General features: G+C 40.5%; 1 protein-coding gene across 1 annotated transcript in view; it reads left to right on the top strand.

Moving 5' to 3' along the window:
- Positions 1–11,314: 11,314 nt before the first annotated feature.
- LIN54 (lin-54 DREAM MuvB core complex component) overlaps positions 11,315–22,773 on the top strand; it is a gene marked incomplete in the record, with an annotated part of 35,870 nt that continues 24,411 nt past the window's right edge. Inside the window, 3 exon segments of the mRNA XM_034771993.1 lie at positions 11,315–12,500; positions 12,973–13,703; positions 20,507–20,627. Of these exon segments, the coding sequence (XP_034627884.1) occupies positions 13,014–13,703; positions 20,507–20,627 (811 nt within the window).

Here is a 22,773-nt window from a genome sequence, read left to right as displayed (position 1 = left end):
TGTGGCACCTTAGAGACTAACAAATGTATTTGGGCATAAGCTTTCGTGGGCTAAAACCCACTTCATCGGATGCATGCAGTGGAAAATACAGTAGGAAGATATATATACACAGAGAACATGAAAAAATGGGTGTTGCCATACCAACTCTAACTAGACTAATCAATTAAGGTGGGCTATTATCAGCAGGAGAAAAAAAACTTTTGTGGTGATAATTAGGATGGCCCATTTCAAACAGTTGTCAAGAAGGTGTGAGTAACTGTAGGGGAAAAATTAGCATGGGGAAATAGTTTTTACTCTGTGTAATGACCCATCCACTCCCAGTCTTTATTCAAGCCTAACTTAATGGTGTCCAATTTGCAAATTAATTTCAGTTCTGCAGTTTCTCGTTGGAGTCTGTTTTTGAAGTTTTTTTGTTGGAGAATTGCGACTTTTAGGTCTGTAATTGAGTGACCAGAAAGGTTGAAGTGTTCTCCGACTGGTTTTTGAATGTTATAATTCTTAACGTCTGATTTGTGTCCATTTATTCTTTTGCGTAGAGACTGTCCAGTTTGGCCAATGTACATGGCAGAGGAGCATTCCTGATACATGATGGCATATATCACATTGATAGATGTGCAGGTGAATGAGTCTCTGATGGTGTGGCTGATGTGAGTAGGTCCTATGATGGTGTCCCTTGAATAGATATGTGGACAGAGTTGGCAACGGGCTTTGTTGCAAGGATAGGTTCCTGGGTTAGTGTTTTTGTTGTGTGGTGTGTGGTTGCTGGTGAGTATTTGATTCAAGTTGGGGGGCTGTCAGTAAGCAAGGACTGGCCTGTTTCCCAAGATCTGTGAGAGTGATGGATCATCCTTCAGGATAGGTTGTAGATCCTCGATGATGCTCTGGAGAGGTTTTAGTTGGGGGCTGAAGGTGACGGCTAGTGGCGTTCTATTACTTTCTTTGTTGGGCCTGCCCTGGAGTAGGTGACTTCTGGGTATTCTTCTGGCTCTGTCAATCTGTTTCTTCACTTCAGCAGGTGGGTATTGTAGTTTTAAGAACACTTGATAGAGATCTTATAGATGTTTGTCTCTGTCTGAGGGATTGGAGCAAATGCGGTTATATCTTAGAGCTTGGCTGTAGACAATGGATTGTGTGATGTGGTCTGGATGAAAGCTGGAGGCATGTAGGTAAGTATAGCGGTCAGTAGGTTTCCGGTATAGGGTGGTGTTTACGTGACCATCGCTTATTAGCACTGTAGTGTCCAGGAAGTGGATCTCTTGTGTGGACTGGTTCAGGCTGAGGTTGATGGTGGGATGGAAATTGTTGAAATCCTGGGGGAATTCCTCAAAACCCATTTTTTTTCCATGGGTCCAGATGATGAAGATGTCATCAATGTAGTACAAGTAGAGTAGGGGCGTTAGGGGACAAGATCTGAGGAAGAGTTGTTCTAAGTCAGCCATAAAAATGTTGGCATACTGTGGGGCCATGCGGGTACCCATAGCAGTGCCGCTGACTTGAAGGTATATATTGCTCCCAAATGTGAAATAGTTGTGGGCGAGGACAAAGTCACAAAGTTCAGCCACCAGGTTTGCCGTGACATTATCGGGGATACTGTTCCTGACGGCTTGTAGTCCATCTTTGTGTGGCATGTTGGTGTAAAGGGCTTCTACATCCAGAGTGGCCAGGATGGTGTTTTCTGCAAGATCACCGATGGATTGTAGTTTCCTCGTTCTTCTTGTTCCAAAATGTGTGTTTAATGTGATATTGTCATCCGTTCTGAAATCTTCCACTGCTTGGCCCTAAAGGGACACTGTAAACTTAAGCATCATATTCTAAATAAACTTCTTTGCCTTGGTTACCCTTGAGGTAATGAAAAATTAAATAATTTTTAGATTTACTTTACCCCATTTATGTTCTTCATTTACTTTTTGCGGTTCTCTCGTTTTGGATAATGAAAATCAATGAAGATGGATTCACAATTATAGTTTTTCACTTTCAGGTTCTTAGTGGTATAATGTTTGGGTTTCAAACGCTGCAGGGGAAAGTATTTAAAAGCTGTTTTCACAGTTATTTTAGTTGTGGGACTATTTCTGTTGGTTCTCACAATTTACATGTGAATGTTGCGTCAAATTTAAGGTGAGAATCCCTTTATGAAGTCCAATATGTATTTGATTGGATGATTAGAGTGTAGAGAATCGTAAGGCTGGCTGTATGGACATTTTCAACATGTGTTTATTGATGTTGCCCATCATCGCTGGTTCTTCTTTTCAGTTTCTGTGAAACTGCATGGCATGAAATTGACAAAAGCTGGCATGAAACCAAAAGAGGGGTAAAGGAAAAGCTATTAGTCTTTGACTTTTATTTTACTTCTACATAGGAGCCTGTTGTGAAATTGGAATATGGTTTCCAATTTAAAATTAAACTTTCTAACTATTCTTACAATGTTCTATTGGGAGTGAATGGTGCATGCATCCAATTCCTTTCTGATGAAAGTAATATTTAATATTTGTGTAATAAATGGCAAAAGTTTATAAGGTTTTCATGTTAACTTAGTTGTGCAGCCTAAAACCATTTATTTTAATTAAATGGGGGGGAGGGAGGGAGAGAACAAAAGAAACATGGGTATTTAAACTAATTTGTAACTTTGTTTTCTTGATAACCCCAGCTTTATCTTATTTATCAAGATGCCCACTGACAACTTGTTGCTGTCTTCCTAATCAGGACATGCCATTCATTAGCCAAAAGCCATGTATGTCAGGGGCATGTTTCTTCTTCAGATCTGTGAAGTGTTAATTAACCAGCTTGGTAAACAGTACTTTATATCTGTAAAGCTATCTACAAACAGTAACTATGGCTAGGGTATCACTTTTGTCACTAAGGTCACGGAAGTCACTGAATCCATGACTTCCAGAGACCTCTGTGACTTGAGCCCCCAATGCCTGGGAGCTGTAGGGTTCCCCGCTACCCCTGGCAGGCGGCTGTGGTGCCCCGGAGCACAGAACCGACGCAGGCAGCCGGGGTGCCCCAGAGCACGGAGCCACCGCGGGCTGCTGGGGTGCCCTGGAGCTCCGAGCCAGGCCCCGCCAAGGTGGTGTGGGGAGCCTGCAGCTCCCCATTTTGTCGTGCATATTTTTAGTAAAAGTCACAGATAGTCACGGGCAATAAAGAAAAATTCACGGAAGCCCGTGACCTGTCCGTGACTTTTACTAAAAATATCCATGACAAACTCTTAGCCTTAACTATGGCTATGTCTAAACTAGCACTTTTGTTGGTAAAACATTTGTTGGTCAGGTGTGTGAAAAAAACACACCCCTGACTGACAAGTTTCACCGACAAAAGTGCCGGTTTGGACAGCGCTATGTAGGCGGGAGACATAGCAACTGCTGCTTGATGGGGGTGGTTTAATTATGCCAGTACGAGTGCTGTCTCCTGCCGGCATAGTGCAGCTAGGAGACCTTACAGCAGCACAGCTGTGCTGCTGTAAGGTCTGTAGTGTAGACATAGCCTTAGTGTTAAGTATTATTAAAGGGCAGTCACTGGTACTCAGCAAGAGGAGTTTCCCATTGATTCTCTCATTCCATGCCTGGAATTAGCAGAACCAGATGGAATTTGACTTTCCTGAATTTGCAATGAGGCATAAATAACTATTTAGTCAGCTCTGAGAAGTTTGGCAGGTGCTACAACAAAAATACATATACATTCTTGAAAGTCAGGATGATGAAATGTAGCTATGACTTGAATTGCAGAAGAATCACAGCTGTTATGTGATGTATTGATCACATCTCTCCTCATTATGCACATTCAGCCAGTACAGAAGAATTAGGTAACAACCGTGGGGCTTTGTTTTCTGTTGAAAAGGTCAGGTGATCTTATAAATCAACTTAGTTCACTAGATACCCATAACTCAAGGTTTTTCTTTTAAAATGTTATTAAATACATCTCTATATTTTGCATCCATGCCACGCATAGGTTACGCCCTCTCCAAATATTCTTTACTATTTGAGGTCACACTTGGGGAATTATGAGATTTTTCTTTTATGTGGGTTACAGTGTATAACTCTGTAATCCATGTTTTATAATCTTTTAAATAACCATGCATTTTAGGATGCTGCTTTGTAGAAAACTGTTCAGTAGCCTGGAAGTGTAGGGCATTTCATAGGACTGCTGACAATTGTACAATGTATTATTGCTGTCCTATCCCCAAAATAAAGAGTTGAGTGGGAAGAAAAGAGCAAAGCAGGAACAACTTGTGTCTATGTTTTAGGGCTTGGCTACACTTGTGAGTTAGTGCGCATTAAAGCAGCCCTGGGCGCACTAGCTCACTCCTCGTCCACACTGGCAAGGCACGTAGAGCGCTCTGACTCCACAGCTAGAGCGCTCCGGGTACTCCACCTTGGCGAGAGGAATAACGTTTGCTGCACCTTGGCTACAATGCCCGGGCATCAGTGTGAACAAGGTGTTGCATTACTGCGCTCTGATCAGCCTCCAGAAAAGTCCCATAATCCCCTTAAGTCAAGTGGCCACTTTTGTCATTGTTTTGGATATGCCCTTTGAAAACTCCATTTGACAGCCGGCTGCTTATCTGCTCCGAGACAAAGCAACCATTAGTGTGGAATGCTGTGTGTGAGAGAGAGAGGCGGGGTGGTGTGGGGTGCGGGGAGGGGAGGTCTGCTGCTGTCTGAACTTACAAGACAGCATGCGGACATGCTCTCAGCCTCCCAAACCTCCCCCCGCCCCATTTGAAAAGCATGTTGCAGTCACTTGGATGCTGGGATAGCTTCCCATAATGCACCGCTCCCAATGCCACTGCAAGCGCCGCAAATGTGGCCACGCCAGTGCGCTTGCAGCTGTCGGTGTGAACACACTGCAGTGCTTTCCCTACTGTGCTCTCCGAAGGCTGGTTTAACTCAAAGCGCTCTACAGCTGCAAGTGTAGCCATGCCCTTAGAATGTGACAGTAAGGGGACACAGCACATCTAGAACTTGATGAACTGAAAATCAGCGATGGAATATTCCATATAGACCTACTTTAATCAGACAGATGCTATGGAAGGAAGGCTGATGAAAATATGCTTGTATCACTCCTGTCTATCTTTTTTATTTTATCAAGGTTCTAAATGTGCTGTTCCCCCTTCCTGTAATGTTGTATGTCATGAGCAGGACACGAAAAATTTACAAAACATTGATTGGCTGAGTCCTGTCAAAGTGCTTGGCTTTTTGCCATTCCCAACTGCTGCAGAGGGAGAGTGTGATCAGATTTCTACAAGGGTGTTGTCCCTGAAGGCCGGTGGGGCCCGCTGGGCGGGGGTGCCTCCAGTCCTCATGGTGGGTCCCCCGCTCCTCCTTTCTGGAGTGTGGTTGTGGCGGGAGGGATAGCTCAGTGGTTTGAGCATTGGCCTGCTAAACCCAGGGTTGTGAGTTCAGTCCTTGAAGGGGCCACTTAGGGATCTGGGGTAAAATCAGTACTTGTTCCTGCTAGTGAAGGCAGGGGGCTGGACTCGATGACCTTTCAGGGTCCCTTCCAGTTCTATGAGAGAGGTATATCTTCTTGGGTCCTCCATCTTTAATCTCTGACTAGTAGGTAGCTCCACCCATTCTAGATGCAGGAAGGGAGAAGAAACTCCCTTTTCCCCCTCCCAGTAGCTACTCTAAGGGGTAGGGCTATGCCTCCAGTACCGCCTGTGTTTAGAGGGGGCCAGAGCTTCCACAGAGCCTCCTATGTGGTGCTACGGGGGTAGAGTTGGAGGGCTTCGTCTCTGAGACTCATGGGGACAGGTCTTCATTATTCTACCTCTTCCCCAGTCTCTATTTGGTTTTTATCCTCTGTCCCCAGGAATAAATCCAGTGCCTGTTTCTGCTGCTGCTCACAGCTCTCCCAGTCTGCAGTAGCAGCACTACGGAATTGGTATTATTCTTGACAGTGTCACTGCTGCCCCATAGGGTTCTGAATCACAGCAGTGAAACTACCCAGCTCTTCTTCATCTCACTCAGTTACTGCCTTGCAAAGGACAAAGCTGCAATAGATGCCTGGGAGCTGGCTGTCTACAGACTCACATCTCATACGATTACATTCACTTCATGTATGGAAGGGCTAAAAACTTCAGTTTTTAATTAAACTTTACATTAAGGGAGAAATTGATGCCTTAGCCACACTTGCCAGGCAATGGTTCCCACTTGCTACTGATGAGTAGATTTGGGGAAGTATTTTTCAGTTTGCATGCAGCTTATTGTAATATTCAAAATCTCTGGTTTCAAGCCATGCCGCGAGGAAGACACTAGGCCATAGTTTCAACTGTGTAATCATAGGCCAGAAACTGCTTTAGTTTGACTATTACTTTGACTTTGGCCTAATTGTTTACTATTAGTATAGTTTCAAGAATTTAAAAAAAATGGAGATGGAATTTTTGATCCTTAAGACAGTGCAAGAACAGTGTAATCGTATAGTATCTTGGGTTCATGTTATTGGTGCTTCCCAGTACTTTGTATAAATGCAATTATTATATAGTTTGTGTTGAGACATTGTTTTCTTAGTGAAGTGTAATGTAATTCTAATTATTATTTTGGAATATAAAACTTTGATACTTTGATCTTGTAGCAGTGATAACATCTTAATAACTTTGGTAAAGTGTGACATCTGAATGGGTTCCTTTCTGTTCTTCTTGCATTATACATTCAACAGAACCGGTCATTAAATCCAGCTGCCTTGCAGGTCTGTTTTTAATTCGTGTTTGTTACATATTTATTCCACTGGTCTATTGTCCCTTAATCCCCTCTTAGGGGCAAAAGGATTTGTGTTTTTACTTGTTCCTTTATGGTTTGTAAAAGAAGAGTCTGAACATCCTTACTCATCTTTACAAGGTTTTTTTTGGCTTGAAAACAAGGCTTGTTCTTACCTTACCTTGCTATATATTCTCCTTGTTTGCCTTAAAAATATCAGGAATGCCAAGTAAATTGTCTTCCCTGTTTTTGATGACAAATTCCTTGAGTGACTCAAGTGGAGTTAGAGCTTCCACAGCCCTTAATTGAAGGGATTGATATGTTGTATCCTTAACAAAGAGAGAGTTTTCTTTCTGTCGTTTGTTAGAAAGGTGTTAAGAGAAATAGAGTTTTAAACAATCTACTTCCTTAGTATCTCTAATGTTATAATTAAATAGTTCTCAATTACCCTGTTAACTCTTCCGAGGTATACAAGATCTGAATAAAAAGCTTAAACACATGAAAATCATTTCCATTAGGACCTCTGTTATACATAACAAGGGAACAAAAAATAATATTCCAATTTTTTTTTCTTTGCGGGTCAGAGTTAGGAATTTAGGCTGCTTATCTTTTTGTACCCTTTCTAGACGTACCACTCTAACCTTCATGGCTGTTGACTAGAATTTGAATTGTATTCTAAGTAATCCCATTTTTGTTTTGTGTTTTTTATTTGTTTATATTTTTGTTGGTATATTGTTCAAAACAAAAGCAGGACATAAGTTTATAAATGCTATTATTGTTTCCTGCATGGATCTTATCACTTTTATATTTGTGTATTGGTTTACTATTTTGGTAAAGAAAATAACCTGTCTATGCTTCTGCAGTAGATTTTCTTCAGCAACAATCGGTTCAATAGTGAAGTACCGCATATTGCCCAAATTAGTAGCTTTAAAAAATAGTCCTGCAGACCATAACTCATGGAGGAGCCTTTATTTTTTCTCTCTCACCCTCTCCCTCCCATCTTACCTCACCAACATTGATTTGGGAGCTACAGCATCTCTTCAGTTCTCAGAAATTCATTAGCTGCCGTGCAGTTTTTTTATCTCAGCTAATTATTTACTAGGAATCATGTTTTATGCTTCTAACCATATTCAAATTCTACATACTGTACTTCTTTTGTTTGCTCTAAATGATTGTGCACAATTTTACACAAATCCAACAATCCCCCAAACCTGACCACAGCATATATAATTGGTAGGGCTTTTAAGACAGCTGAAATGTTAGTGTTTTTCATTTTTCTTCTGTTTTTTCATTTACAAAAAAGGATGACATGCTACCATTATCTGTCTGTAAGAGGAGTTCTACATACTGCTCTATTTCTTTCCTTGATAATGGACACAAATATTTTCCAGAGACGTATTTAGAGGCTATTAGGTTTTCAGAGAACAACTATATCTATGAGGTTGTCCACTATCAGTCCAAAAAACAAAACACTAAGGAAGAAATCATGAATAGTCCTCCTTTCCAGTTCAGTAAAGACCATCTTAAGTCCACTGAAGTTAACAGAAAATCTCCCATTAACTTGATTGTGCCCCGTAAATCCAAGTCTTCCACAGCTCAAACAACCTGCAGAGATCTCTGCACGTTTGAGTTGTTGTAGCACTTCTGAGCAGTTCATTTTCTATTTCTGTCTCTTGGGAGCTGAAAGATTTTAATGATCTTTTCTTCTCATCCTGCAAGAAGATTATTTTTCTAATTAACCTCGTATTGTATTGTCCTACTGCTTATGGCTAGTGTAAACCCTAGGAGAATCATATTGCTGTGAACGTGAGTAGCAGATATAGCCCAATGCACCTGGGTTGATTTTTTTACTCTTGAGGGGTTGTGATAGTGTTATATCCTAGTTAGGGAAAGATGTTGCTGAGATTCTCTTGGTTTTGGGCTTGGATTCTGAAACCCTTATTTCTGTAAGGGCTTTCTTGGTACTTTGCTCAATATGCTGACATTATTCCCAGAGCCCACACTGTTCTAAATAGTGTTTCTATAGGATTTGCACACTGCGTTGAAGTAGAGGTTTTTTCAGCATTAAGGATCTACCAGCTGTTGTATCTGGCAAAACTGTTTCATTTTATTTGGCACAAGGCAATGGCTCTGCTGGTCAGAAGAGAACGTCACTCATTTTGGGGATTATGTTGAAAGATTGATGTATATGTTTATGTAGCTACTTTTAGGTTTATAAAAACTAGCTGCATGCCTGAAATTAACCAACTGCCTTTGGACTGATGTGAGGAAAATTATTTACTGGTGAAAATTGCATTCAGTAAATTAGTTTGAAATTACTTTGGCAAGGTCAAAGGAAATGGGGAAAGATCATAGATGTAATTAACTCTGGTATTTTAAAAAATAAGGTACCACCACCTCCCTAGGTAACCCATTCCAGTGCTTCACCAGCCCTCCTAGTGAAAAAGTTTTTCCTAATATCCAACCTAAACCTCCCCCACTGCAACTTGAGACCATTACTACTTGTTCTGTCATCTGCTACCACTGAGAACAGTCTAGATCCATCCTCTTTGGAACCCCCTTTCGGGTAGTTGAAAGCAGCTATCAAACCCCCCCTCCCCCTATTTAGTCTTCTGTAGACTAAATAATCCCAGTTCCCTCAGCCTCTCCTCATAAATCATGTGCCGCAGCCCCCTAATCATTTTTGTTGCCCTCTGCTGGACTCTTTTTCCAATTTTTCCACATCCACAAGGCTCACTGCATTTATCCTTTTTCTCCTATTCCTCTCTCTGTCTTTCTCTTAAAAAGTCATTGCAGCCAAAGATGGCAACTTTGGGTACTTCCAAATATGGAAGTATATTTTATTATATTGGGGTAGCACCGAGGAGCCCTAGTCCTGGACCAGGCCCCCCTTGTGCTAGGTGCTGTACAAACACAGAACAGAAAGCTAGTCCCTGCCCCAAGGAGTTTACAATCAAAGTATAAGACAAGAGAATGCAGGTGGATACAGACAGATGGGAGAGCAGAAGGAAATGATGAGACCATGTTGGTCAGCATGATATGTAGTGGTCTTGGCACACCTGTGCTGAATCGTTGCCAAGTGATTTTGTATTTTCCTATTCTGTGGTAAGTCTTGTCTGATCATTTGGGTTATCTTCTAAGCAGAAGTGTGGCACTATTATCTAATATGTCCTTACAAGAAGTACTGTTTTCTGTACCAGTAGTTAAAAGGCATGGCATCACTACAGACTGTGCTGCCACCATCCGAGAACTAAAGTTTTCCAAAGGAGGTATTTCTGGCAGTGACATCAGAGAAATAAACAATTTTACGTGCTGGCCAATAAGTGAGTTGTGTATTTGTGGGCACGCCTGTGGGTCATATGAGTAAGTTATCTCACACTAGTAGCTGAAGCTTGGTATAATGTGAGAAATAAAGGCAGCATAATTTATTAGTGATGTTAATGTCAGTGCAGTATTTTATCATGTTCTGAGATCCATTTAAAAAAACAATCCCCTTAAAATAAAATGGGTTTTCGTGGCTGCAGTTGAGGGGTTACTTATGTGCCATTAAGTGTAGGCATGTTTATGCATTCATGTTGTGATGCTCTGAGTACCGTTCCCAGACCTAAAGAAGAGCTCTGTGTAAACTCAAAGCTTGTCTCTTTGACCAAAAGAAGTTGGTCTAAAAAAGATATTACCTCACCCATCTTGTCTCATTCATGTTTCTTTGGAAAAATAATTTGCGCCTGATCCTATGCTGGTTATGGAAGCAAAAGAGCTCATGTGGACAGAGCTTCTCTTGGATGAGTGAGAGTTTTGCCTACATGAGGCATAATGCATAACATTTCACATATTACAAATAAAGCCTATTTAGAAAAGGAACAGTGCAGCCATATAACTATATGGTAGCTACTAAATCAACCATGTTGCAAAAGGGGTTATCATTTTAAATGGCTTTTAGTCCTAGAGACTTGTTCACTTTAACCATTTAAACAGCCAGTCACTTTTTAGCTTGGCTTTTTTTAACATTGAAATATTTGTCATCACATACATTACTTCCTTGCTTTAATAGAGTAGAAAAAATGTTTGAAGGAACAAATTTTGAACTTGCAACCTTTGAAATGTGAAACTAGCATCTTATCCACTAGATTCTACAGTCTTTTGTTACTAGCCTAGGGAATTGGTAGGTCTTAAATTAGCTATAGAAAAGTTTCCAATCCCTGATGGCAACAAAAACGTTGATTTTTTTTTAAAGGGCCATAGAATTCATACAAAGCCTACTCTTGTTCATAACAAGCTGTGTTTGTGATGACATACAAAAAAATTTCCTACACTATTGCTAAAAATAATAAATAAGGGAGTTTGGTTTAAATACTAGTATGTTTAAAAAATTAGCCTTTTCCCAAAACAGGCAAAGAATAAAGTTCTAATGCTAAGTATTGTTATGAAAATATCCCAAATTTCCCATCAAGTTTATTATAGAAAACAAACTTGGCTCAAGCCATTAATACCAAACTCTGGTCTACACTACAAAATTACTGCGCTATAACTACATCGCTCAAGGGTGTGGATTATTCACACTCCTGAGTGACGTAGTTATACAGACCTAAGCACCGGTGTAGACAGTGCTATGTCGGCGGGAGAGCTTCTCCCACCACCATAGCTGCCACCCCTCACAGAAGTGGAATTATTAAGCCGACAGGAGAGCTCTCTCCTGTCGGTTTAGAGTGTCTTCACCAGAAGCGCTACAGCGGCACACCTGCACCTGTGCTGCTGTAAATCTGTAGTGTAGACCTGCCCCAAGATTCTCAGTTCTTCAAGTGTATTTGATGCAAAACTCTTTGTTAATGATCTGTAAGTTCCGAGCTGCACCATAAAAATGTTTCGTTGATCGTCTTTTTCTTGTATAGTTTTCTTACAACATTCTAATGAACAAAAATAAACTGAAACTAGTGGGAATCCCTGCCTCTGTTAATTGCTTTCATCATCAGCCTGTCAGCATATAAACTAGATAACATACTGCAGTTTTTCCCTAGCTTCTGTACTTCATGGGTGAATAATCTACAGTTATTCTATGGTCAGTTTGGCTATTATCATAAAATGGTGCAAATTCAGACACACAGTGGCACTGTAATCAATAAATGCAACCTCGGCATTTAATCCATGCATTTTAAACCATCCACAACAATAATCCATTAATTATGAATGGGAGTGCTGTAAAAATGGCACCACTGTACTTTGCTGTTCAACGTGCAAACCCAGGTTTGCGAGGACAAGGTGTTACGGTTGCTACACCCTGAGGTTCAGCGTGAATGTTGTAAATGATAAGAGGGTACATAGTGTGCCCACCCACTACAAGGTGAAAGAAATAAGCTGATGGAAGGAGGCAAATGGTGAAGGAGGTATTTTAAAATGCTGATCATTGTTGACTGACAATGTTACCTTTTTAATGGGAAGTCCAATATTCATGCTTCTGTATCATATTTACAGGAGATTCTGCCATTTTCATTTTCCCCTCTTCAAGGTTTTTCAAGTTAAGAGACTCACATGTATAGAACCCACTGCTAATTCTGTTTTTTAAGCTTGCTTTTCTTTCTAATCAATTCAGCACACCCTGCTGTGTCCTGCAGATTAGTTCATTTATTCACTGGATGTTTTATATTACAGTCACAATTTGAGGCTCTTTCTTTTCTAATAAGTATAGAACAAGTGAGCTGTGCTTTTCCCCCCACCCCGTGGGACAACCGAAGCATGAAATCATCCATGGCTTTGAAAAGCAGCACTATTGGCTTGGTTCTCAAATGGGTTGGTGATCAAGTTCAATAGGTAACTAAGTTTGTCACTAAAATAGCTCTGCTTTCCCATGTGCTGTTGCTGAGATCACTGAAATTAATACTCGTAAACAAGTGAACTATTAGCACATTCACTACTTCAAACAACTCCATGGAATGACAGCTTGGTAATGAATGTTGGCATGTGTGACCACTAAAACCATTCATGAACTCTTACATTTTAATTCCTGGCTTTCTCTGGCCTAAGGAGATGTGGGTGTATTGTAATGCTGCTGGAGGAGGTCTGATCTAAATTAGGATTATTCAAGTAAATGTATTAAAGAATCAAGGATAAATTTCACATGAAAATATAGTTCTGCTAAAATTCCTCCACCTCCAGTATTTGTGCACTTATGTTCCTCTGTGGTAATACTATTCATGAAGCTTTGCAGAAATGTATGTTGTCATGGAATTTAATAATTTATGACCTACTAATTGACCTTTATTATTATTTTTTTTTAATACAGTTGCAGTGCCTGGTCGTTGCCTTACTGCCAGAACTTCTACGATGGAGGTGGTGTCAGCAGAGGTGAACAGCTTACTCCCTGAGGAGATAATGGACACTGGTATAACTCTGATGGAAGACGATAGCATTGAGGCTGTTATTGTGGCGTCACCTATGGGAGATGCTATTCCTATGGAAACAGAACTGGAAGAAATAGTGAACATAAGCTCAGCCAGTGACTCTGCAACTACAATCACAGCCACCACAGAACCAGCTACCGTGCCCAGCAATCACTCAAGCCAAGTTACAGTGAATACCACAATTACAAAAACTGACACTAATGCAACAGTAAAACCTACCTTGCAAAGTGGCCTCCATAAACTTGGTGCTCAGACTCCTGTCACCATCTCAGCCAATCAGATTATTCTGAACAAGGCCACTGATCTTAAACTTGGCAACCAAACTATTAAACAAGAAGGACAAAAGCTAATTGTGACAACTTTGGGAAAGGCTGGCCAGCCAATTGTCTTAGCACTACCCCACAACCAACTACCCCAGACGCAGAAGGCCACAATTCAGGCTCAGGCAGGAGACCCCAAGGTACCAGCCCAGCAGATCAAAGTGGTTACCATTGGAGGGAGGCCAGAGATGAAGCCTGTCGTTGGTGTCTCCTCTTTGACGCCGGGAAGTCAGCTGATAAATACTGCAGCCCAGTCTTCTGTATTACAGACGCAGCAGTTAAAAACAGTACAGGTAAAAGGGGTTGTACTAATGAAACTTTTTTAAAATTAAACCCTTTTTGTTTTAAAACTAAAACTGTTCCCATATTGAAGGTTCGTTTTTGTTGATAGAAATGTGTTTGCCTGTGTGTGCACACGCAACCCTCAGAATTCACTGTGCGTATATATAGAATATTGCTTCTAGTGTATCCAGTCATATGTGAATGTATTTAAATTGTAAGTTCTTTACATCCAACTACCTTTTGGGAGATTAAGGTTTATCGTGTCTGTGCCATCAGAATTTATTGCAGTGGGGAGAATTCTTCAGTGAGCGTTTCAGTTAATCCCATATACCTTCAGGAAGATTGAACTCTGCATGGATATTAAGTTTATTTCTTCTAAATCCTTATTTCTTTCTTCCCGATTGCTGTTTACATTTCTAAAGCACACCCGGCTGAATCTGGAAAAAAGATCTTCCCACAAACATTAGCTGGGGATACGAGAATAAAACTCGAACAGTCTATATAAAAAACAGAATACTTGCTGTGCATGTAAAATAATGGAGCCATAAGCCAACAAATTAGAGCGCTAAACTTCCAAATGGATATTTCACAGCAAGCAAACACAAACTATAGCATGCATAACATTTGAGACTATGTATTTTAAAGCACCATACAGTCTCAGTGTTATTTTCCAGTGCAGTCTTTTTTCATATTGCTCAGTGCTTGTAGCCACATCAAAGCTGAAGATCAAATCCCTGACTAATGTTGATTGTTAGTGTTTGACTGTTCCCTACTGATTTCTTTTTTACTTCCATGGTTAATGTTAAGGTTGGCAGAATATCTTTAAAAGAGGCGGTGGCTCCTGACTCAGCATAGGCACATTTAAGAATGGATCAGTTCCTGCCATTTGGCTTGAGTTGTAGAGCTGATGCTGGCAGTTAAAAGAAAGCTAAAGGAAAAAATGCATAAGCTGTGTGGCACTCTCGGGTTTCAGCATTTATAATTTTCCTCTTGCCTCTGGCATCTGAGACTTGAAAGGCTGTGATTCTTCCTGATTGTCCTCCGCTATTTTCTTGCCTTTAGGAATCCTGAAGGTTTTCCTGATTAACTGATGTATGTCCAACTGCAAGGCCTTAAGAGTCACTGCTCTACAAAACGAACTTGCTCTTCCCCTTTGGTTCCATTTGTAAAATAGATGTAACTGTTTGCATTTGGCTTTTCAAAAGCTACTATTAATGTTTTTGATTAAAAACCACACCCCTATAAAGCTATGCCATCTGCATGCATGTTTAATAATATGAAAGAGATCCATAAGGGTAGATTATGGCTTAGTGTGGGCACTGTGGTCTACTGCCGCAGTTTCTTGACGAAACAGGCTCATCATGTGATGCTGGGTCTTTTTTTTTCCAGCTGCTTCTACAGAGAAGTTTATGTAGTAGTGTCAAAGGTGGACCAGTGGTAGGGGAATCATTCTGGAGAAGAAGAGGACCAAGTGGCAAACAAGCAAGTGCAGAGAAGCAAGGGATATAGAGGAGGGGAATGGATGGGATTGGGGAGAAAAAAAACGCAGACCAAGATTCAACAGTGTGACTAACTGTTTTAAAAACAATAAAGCACTTACTGCAACAAAAACAGAAATATATAAACACTTCCCTCATACTGCTTTTTCCTTGTAAGAAATTCATAATACAGGGATATTATGTCATTGCAAATGGGAGAGAAATCCATGATCCACAAGATCGTGAATGTGAGAGAAGGTGTTGTGTGAGGGAAAGATAATCTCACTATTAAGATCTTGTCCACACTTACAAAGTTTGAGAATCCTGATCTTGGCGATTAATTGTGACAGAGGGAGTCAGGAGATCCAGATTCTCTTTCTGGCTCTGATTAACTTTTCAGTTCCCCAGTGTGTGAAATGGTGATGCTATTCTCCTACCTCAAGGATTTTGTGAGGCTTAATTAATTGATTTGTAAAACCATTTGAGATCCTCCAATGGAAGGCTATGTAAAGTGATAATAATTTATCTTATTTATTTATTTAAAATACTGTTTGACTCTGAAAAGTGAATTGATTAAAATCAGCCTGGGATCTGAGAATCTAGCTGTGTTCTTAACATATATCATTACTGGTATTAAAAGTTGTTCAGGTCATGTTAGACCTTCAGTTACACCAGTACAGCCCCATTGTCTTCCAGTTTGGACCTTAAATAACTGATACAATCCCATTACTTTGGAAAAGGCAAAACTAATTGGAATTTAGTAAAACATTCTATAGCATCCAAGTCCCTCTCTTAGTGCTATGTTGAATCCTCAATGCTACTGAGAGTAAAATGCATTATAAACTTGGGCCTTGTCTATGCTAGGAAAGGTTTGCTATACCAGCAAATCTTCCTAGTGTAGAAGCAACTTATACTGGCAAAAGAGATCTTTTGATGATATAACTTATATCAGTTCTCCCGCTGAAATAAACTATACAAGCAAAAGGACTCGTATGATGTTATAAATGCATCTATACCAGGGCTTTTGCCAGCATAAAAATATAATAAAAAAATCACACTCCAACCCCCATTACTAACAGCAAAAGTTCTGAGTGTATATCTGGCCTTACTCATGCCTCTATCTAATCTCATGCCCAGCCCCATCTCCACTCCAATTGCTAAATGAATTTGTCTTGCTGTGATAACTGGCAGAGCCGATAGGTTGCAATAGAGAAAATATTTTAAGCCACCTCAATGGTATCTTCTCTTCAAATTAAAAACCAGCCTTCTCTCCTCCCCCTCCCTGCTCCAAACCCTGCTCCCTGAACCTGTTTCTTCAAGCTCAGTCATCTTTCCTGAAAAATAGGTGTGGTACTTCTCTTCACCTTTGCTCTATCACATCTCCAGATTTGATATGACAGAATACTGTGTATAGGTTAGTTGTATTTGCATGTATAGGTCAGAATCATCTAGCATATTCTTGTATAAGCATATTCTAATCTAACAGATAAGGGCAAAATCTGCCTTTAGATACATGCGTGCTGTTTCCACTGAGCTGTGAGTGCACATCCCGGGCAGAATTTGACTCTTACTATAAATAAAGACACTTGCAAAGCAGCCTGTTTGTATTCTCTCCGGAGCAGAGAGCTGAATGCATTTCTCTTGTGATATTGCCACATCACATTTCCTTAGGGGAGAGCTGCTTGCAGGGAAGATTCTTCACACTCCAATTCAAAGAACCTAGTAGGACTGGTCAGAAACTTCACTGGAAAATACTAGTTCATCAAACTTGACATTTCTTGCTAAAGCCAGTTGGGTTTGATGAACTTTAGCTGAATCAGAGGCAGGGTTCTGTCAGAAACCTGCCTGGTTCCCTGCCCGCTGTGGAGCTGGAGGCCCTGAAAGCCTTAGCTCTGACCAGGGTTCAGTTCCCAGCTCCACCTCAAGAAGTATGGAAGTCCTGGGATGGGCTCCCGAGTTCCAGGGTTTGCGGCTCCAGGGCAACCCCCCATGCTGGCTGCCCCAAACTGGGGACCCCAGGACTTCCAGACTGCCGGGCCAGCTGGGTATTTGGGATGCCCACTGTCCCAGGAGTGTGGAAGCTCTTTGGTTCCTGGTCCGGGGCAGTCCGCGTGGCAGGGCTGCTCTAGAGCTGCAGAACCTGGGAGCCCTGGGTAGCTGCTGCGTAAAATTGACATTCTTGTCAGACACAAGTCAATAGAATTAGTTGCAATCTCTTTCTGCTGCAATTATCCCCTCCTGCTCCCCTCTCCCCACCACCCAGGCTTGCAACCCCCGGCTTCGCAAAGAAAAACAACCACCACCAAAACTCTAGTTTGAGTGTTCCTAAAATATTTCACATGAGCAGCAGCCCGATATATGGCAGTGCTTTAAAACGAGATGAATCACTATTCATTAGTAATACCTAATCCCATCTCAAACAAAGGTGTTCCTGCTAGACATGGATTGTATGCTGGAATAGCTTGACTTTTTGACATCCCTTGTCACTTCAGAGAGTAAAAGTGACTGAATTATAGTAATAGCCCAGAGCAGGTGAGACTGATTTCTGACAGGGCAGAGACAATTTCGGGGGGTTTATTAGTAGACAGATAATTACTGTTAGAGATGTGTGTGCATTTATGATACTTTTTTAAATTGTACAAGCAATTTTACTGATAAATATCTCTTTAAAACAAATGTATTTTAGGATTTTAAACAGCTGCCCATCATGGTAGTGTCTATTATTAGCGCTAACTCTTAACTTTCATTAAACCTACATGCTACACAATTATACGCTGCAATGTAGATGAGATCTGCTCTTTCCAAACAATTAAATATAATGTACTGCTAATATTTTTTTACTCTCAAACTTCTGTTTACTAATTTCTGTCTCCCATATGTTCTAACAAACTTTCATTTGGGCTAATAGTAAATTTTGCCTCATTTTAAGGCTCTAAAACTATATGAGCTGCATACTGTATTATATTCTATATTTTCTTTCCACATTTTTTAAAGATATTTTGATCTTTTGGTTCTGTACTTTCTGAAACTGAAGAGAAAATCAATGCCAAGGCATAGAATAGTATGTACAGTATATGTAAGGAGAATAAATCTCCAGGCCACAGCTGGACTTGATTCACGGATTGTAAAAGGTAGAACTTTTCTCTCTGGAATAATTTTGCATTGCAGTGCAGAGGAGTCCATGGTTTCCGTTAAATGAGATCTGCTTTCTAGCTGTGTCTGGTTTTAAAACCATCTTCCTTTTGCTGCTGTTGGCTGAGCACAGCTGAGGGAGGACAGAGGCACAGTTTGTTTTACTAGGGAGGTTTCATTGTCAAGACAGTAACACTAAATTCCTTGAAAAGGACGGCAGCTAATGTACTAGGATGATTCTCCAGACAGTTACAGGCCTAATGCCTCCCACAGCCATCACTAGATGTGAGCACTGACTCCTCCAGTGGTGCTGTCTATATAACTCGTATCACAGAGTACACTGCTGTGATCTGAAATGACCCAACTGCTAGTTCTTGTTTGAAGGTCTCGGAGCTGATGGTGGGCTGATGCAGATCAATTTTAAAACTGCAGCATTTCTTAAAAACAAAACACCACGGGTGCTTTTAGTCAGTGATTAATATAACTAGAAACTAGCCCACTTGGCAATAACTTCCTCTCCACGGCCTCTTTACTGTGGCCATATAAAATCATAATTTACATGTCCAAATTCTTGCAGTGTTCACAGATTTTATTCTCTATAGGTTACTCTAGAATGAAATGTAATTGTGGTTCTGATCCCAAGTTTTAGGGCCTGATTCTCTACTCTGTTGTCGGTTTTATGGTGTAGTAACTCCATTCAAGTCACTGGAATTACACTGATGTAAATCTGGTGGTGTTGAGTGGGAAAAATAAACTTCTAATCTACCACACTGGTAATTGTCAGGGCTGACTTTTGATCAGAGTGCCCTAATAGGGGAGCCAAAATTTTTCTCCAATCAACTTGGCTCACTTCCAAAACCACATAATTAGGAGGGGATGTTCTGAAAGCTGGAAATGGCATTCTTACCGCAAGGTGTTTCACCACTGACACACTCCAGCTTCATTACCTCTTTCCACCACATGTCTATTTGGGGGTGGGCTGAAAGATCCCAGGGGCTTTGAACATCCTGTTTGTATGTTTTCTCATCCCAAGGTGAGATGTGAGGGATGGGGGAGATTGTAGGATTCTTTTACCTCATTGGCAGAAATGGAGGGGAGGTGGGCGGGGAGGCTAAAGAGGAACTAGATCATGACCTTGTAACTGAAGGGACAACTGGACAGAGATGCAGTCTACTCTCCCACTGTCACCCAATCTGCCTGTCGGTATTTGGGGACCAGCAACCAGCCCATTCTTCCTCCAAAAGGTCCTCTTATCCCCCCACAATTCCCCTTCTATTCATTTAGAGTATATGCCCTCCTGACCCTTGCTCCCACACAGTGCCCAGAAGCTAAAGGTAGAGCCATCCCTACTTGCCATATCTAGAATACTGAGGCCGTGGGCCTCAATTTATACCTGCTGACTGGTAACAAACAGCTGCAGGGAGCTTTCGTGGCCAGCAAATTAAAATATTTCCTAGTGACTGGAATAAGGTATCTTAATTCTAAATCAGTAACCCACAACTCTTTGCCAGCTGAATACCAGTATCAGATTTGATCACTATGACTAACACAACCTAGTGCTCTGTTGAAGAGGTCAGGTTTTGATTTCCATAAATTGGATGGGGAGATGAAAGGCTTGTTTATAAATTTTCAATTGGACCTGAACTCCCTCAACCAGCTAAAATTACCTGTCTCTTATCAAGCCATATTTTCGAAGACTTGGATCAGTCTTCACAGGTATGGAAGGTTCACTGCAGGAAAAAAGTACCCTTCGTTTCTGTGTGCAGAACATTTGCAGCTATTTAAACGTAAATGTCAAAAGTTCCCAGGGATTGATAGCAAATATGCTTCAACTTCTTAAATAAAACTCTGGGTGAGTGTGGAAACAATTTTAGGACTTCTGCCCGAGGGTCTTTTGTGACCAGACATATTTTGGAAGAGATTTACTCCATCTGGAAAAGAAATAGTGTGGCTGTGCTGCACCTTTGTTTACTTCGCTGGCTGACCAAATGGCACTAATGACAACCTAATTCTCTCCCTAGGGAAAAATTGGGGTGTGAGTGGGAGGGAAACAGTAGAATATTATGGATGAATCACTTCTGCTCAATTATATGAGTGTTGTCTCCTCCCCTTTATTATGAACCTAACAAAATTGTATTTCAAATCCCAACTCTATGAGGTTATTTTAAAATTCTTTTCTCTCTCTCTCTATGTCCCTCTTTTAGATTGCTAAGAAGACCCGAACACCAACTTCTGGCCCAGTAATCACCAAGCTGATCTTTGCAAAACCAATTAATAGCAAAGCGGTTACAGGACAGACAACTCAAGTGTCGCCAGTCATTGCAGGTTGTCCTTCTTTATGACTTGGTTTGCTGTACTGTTTTTCAAGGGCTGTGGAATGAAATGGCAATACTGAATAAAAGTCTTGCAGTTCACTTACTGTAGCTTTTGATGCTACGTGAAGTGCATCACATTTCAGAATTTTAGACGTTTAAAAGAACTTATAGCTAATATGTAGCTGCTTAAGATGGTGCACCACATCTGCACATTTTTGTTTTTATATCAGACCTCAGTCATTCAGATGGCTAGCTGCGAAAGTATCTGCAAACGAATAAGCTTTAAAATTACTAATAAAAACTAAACAGATCAGATATGGATAATACAGTATTTATTTTTATGCAATTCACCAAAGCTATCCAAGACTCAAAGTACTTTGAAATTATGTTAAACACACAATCATGTATAAGAAGGAAATTGCACCTTATTAATAACATTGGCTTTCTTTGGCTAAAGCCTGGAATGAGGTCTCTGAGACAGTGGGAATGAATTAGGTCAATAAGTGTATGTCATCAGCAGGTGTGTTGGGTCACACTTCCTTATTTTAAAATCCTATGCTCTCTAGCAGTTGCAGGGACACAATCAACTTGAAGTCTTAGAGTTTAAAAAGTAACTTAAAGTCTTGTACTTGTCCTGGAGTACCCCTGCCAGTTTTTATGGTTGTACAAGTTCATCTTCTGTTTTTTTTTAAGATGCTTTTCTTTTCCCTGATGCTATGTGGAAAAAGTCCTCACAGAGAAAATGGACTGACTGATTCACTATGCAGAAAGTGCTAGCAAATGTGTAAAGTGAATGAACTGAAAAAAGAAAGCGAATTATTTTTTCCTCTAATCTTTTCCATGTATTGTAATTGTAAATATTACTTGTTGCAGACAGTATTCTCAGACAGAAATGTGACGTTAAAGCTTACAGTGCCCCTTTAATGAAATTGCATGGTGTGTCCATTTATAGGTGCTTACTTTCATAGAAATGTCTATAAATATAAACAAACATGACGAGAAATGATTTTCTACTTTGGGAAATAATCAGCTTGGTTTTGCCCTCTCCATTTTATACTTTCAGCTCTTCTAGACCAGTGGTTCTCAGGCTGTGGTCTGCAGACCACGTCTAAGGGGTCTGTGAAAGACTCGGACTGAACAGAATTCAGCTATATATAATACAGACAGTAGATTTCCAAAGGGGTCCACAATGCCATTCGAAATTTGTTAGGGTCCTGCAAATAAAAAAAGGTTGAGAACCACTGAGACAATGTACATTCAGTGTTTAGTTCCATTGCCTACATAAATATAAAAATAAGATCTAGGAGATGCTGTAAATTATCTCTTAAAACAAATATGAAAGATAAGGAGTCTGCAGAGCTTGGAAATAGGTGGTTCTTCAACTTCTACCAGACTGACAGAGCCTCTTAGGCCCCAATCCTGTGAAGTCTAATGACATACTGAACTTAATGCATAAATCTTTGCAGGATTGAGGCCTTGAATGGCCCCTGAAAAGACACGACTATCTCTGCAAGGTTCCTTTTAACTTTTTATCCATATAAGTTGCATGTAATATGAATTACAACCCTTTTCTTATCTGGCTTTGCTTCCTGTTCCTTATCCCTGCACCTGGTTTTCAGTTTAAGTAGTATTTCTTGGTCTTTTCCAGGTTTCCATGCTTCTGAAAGAAAGTGCTTTCCTTTCTCCGCTCTCCTAAAATTTGGTCTTAAACTTCTAGATGGGAAGTTTATTAATTGTATTTATACAACTTTCTTAAAAAAAAAAAAACTTTGCACAAAATCATTTCCACAAAATCATTAAATTTTCACTAATAATATATGAATGAGTGGAAATTAGTTAGGACCAGGACCATAGCAAGAAATGTACATGTAAGAACATGCCATTTTATAATTTCTGTTAAGTCTGTTTCCACTGCAGTTCTTGGAAGCTCGCGTATTGGAACAGAAACACAAAATTGACAAAAGCAACAGAGGGTCCTGTGGCACCTTTGAGACTAACAGAAGTACTGGGAGCATAAGCTTTCGTGGGTAAGAACCTCACTTCTTCAGATGCAAGAAGTGAGGTTCTTACCCACGAAAGCTTATGCTCCCAGTACTTCTGTTAGTCTCAAAGGTGCCACAGGACCCTCTGTTGCTTTTGTCAATTTTGTGTTTCTG

The sequence above is a fragment of the Trachemys scripta genome, chromosome 5 (genome assembly GCF_013100865.1).
Source record: "Trachemys scripta elegans isolate TJP31775 chromosome 5, CAS_Tse_1.0, whole genome shotgun sequence".
NCBI lineage: Eukaryota > Metazoa > Chordata > Testudines > Emydidae > Trachemys > Trachemys scripta.
Note: the sequence above shows the minus strand (reverse complement) of the source record. Positions and strands in the feature narration are given on the sequence as shown.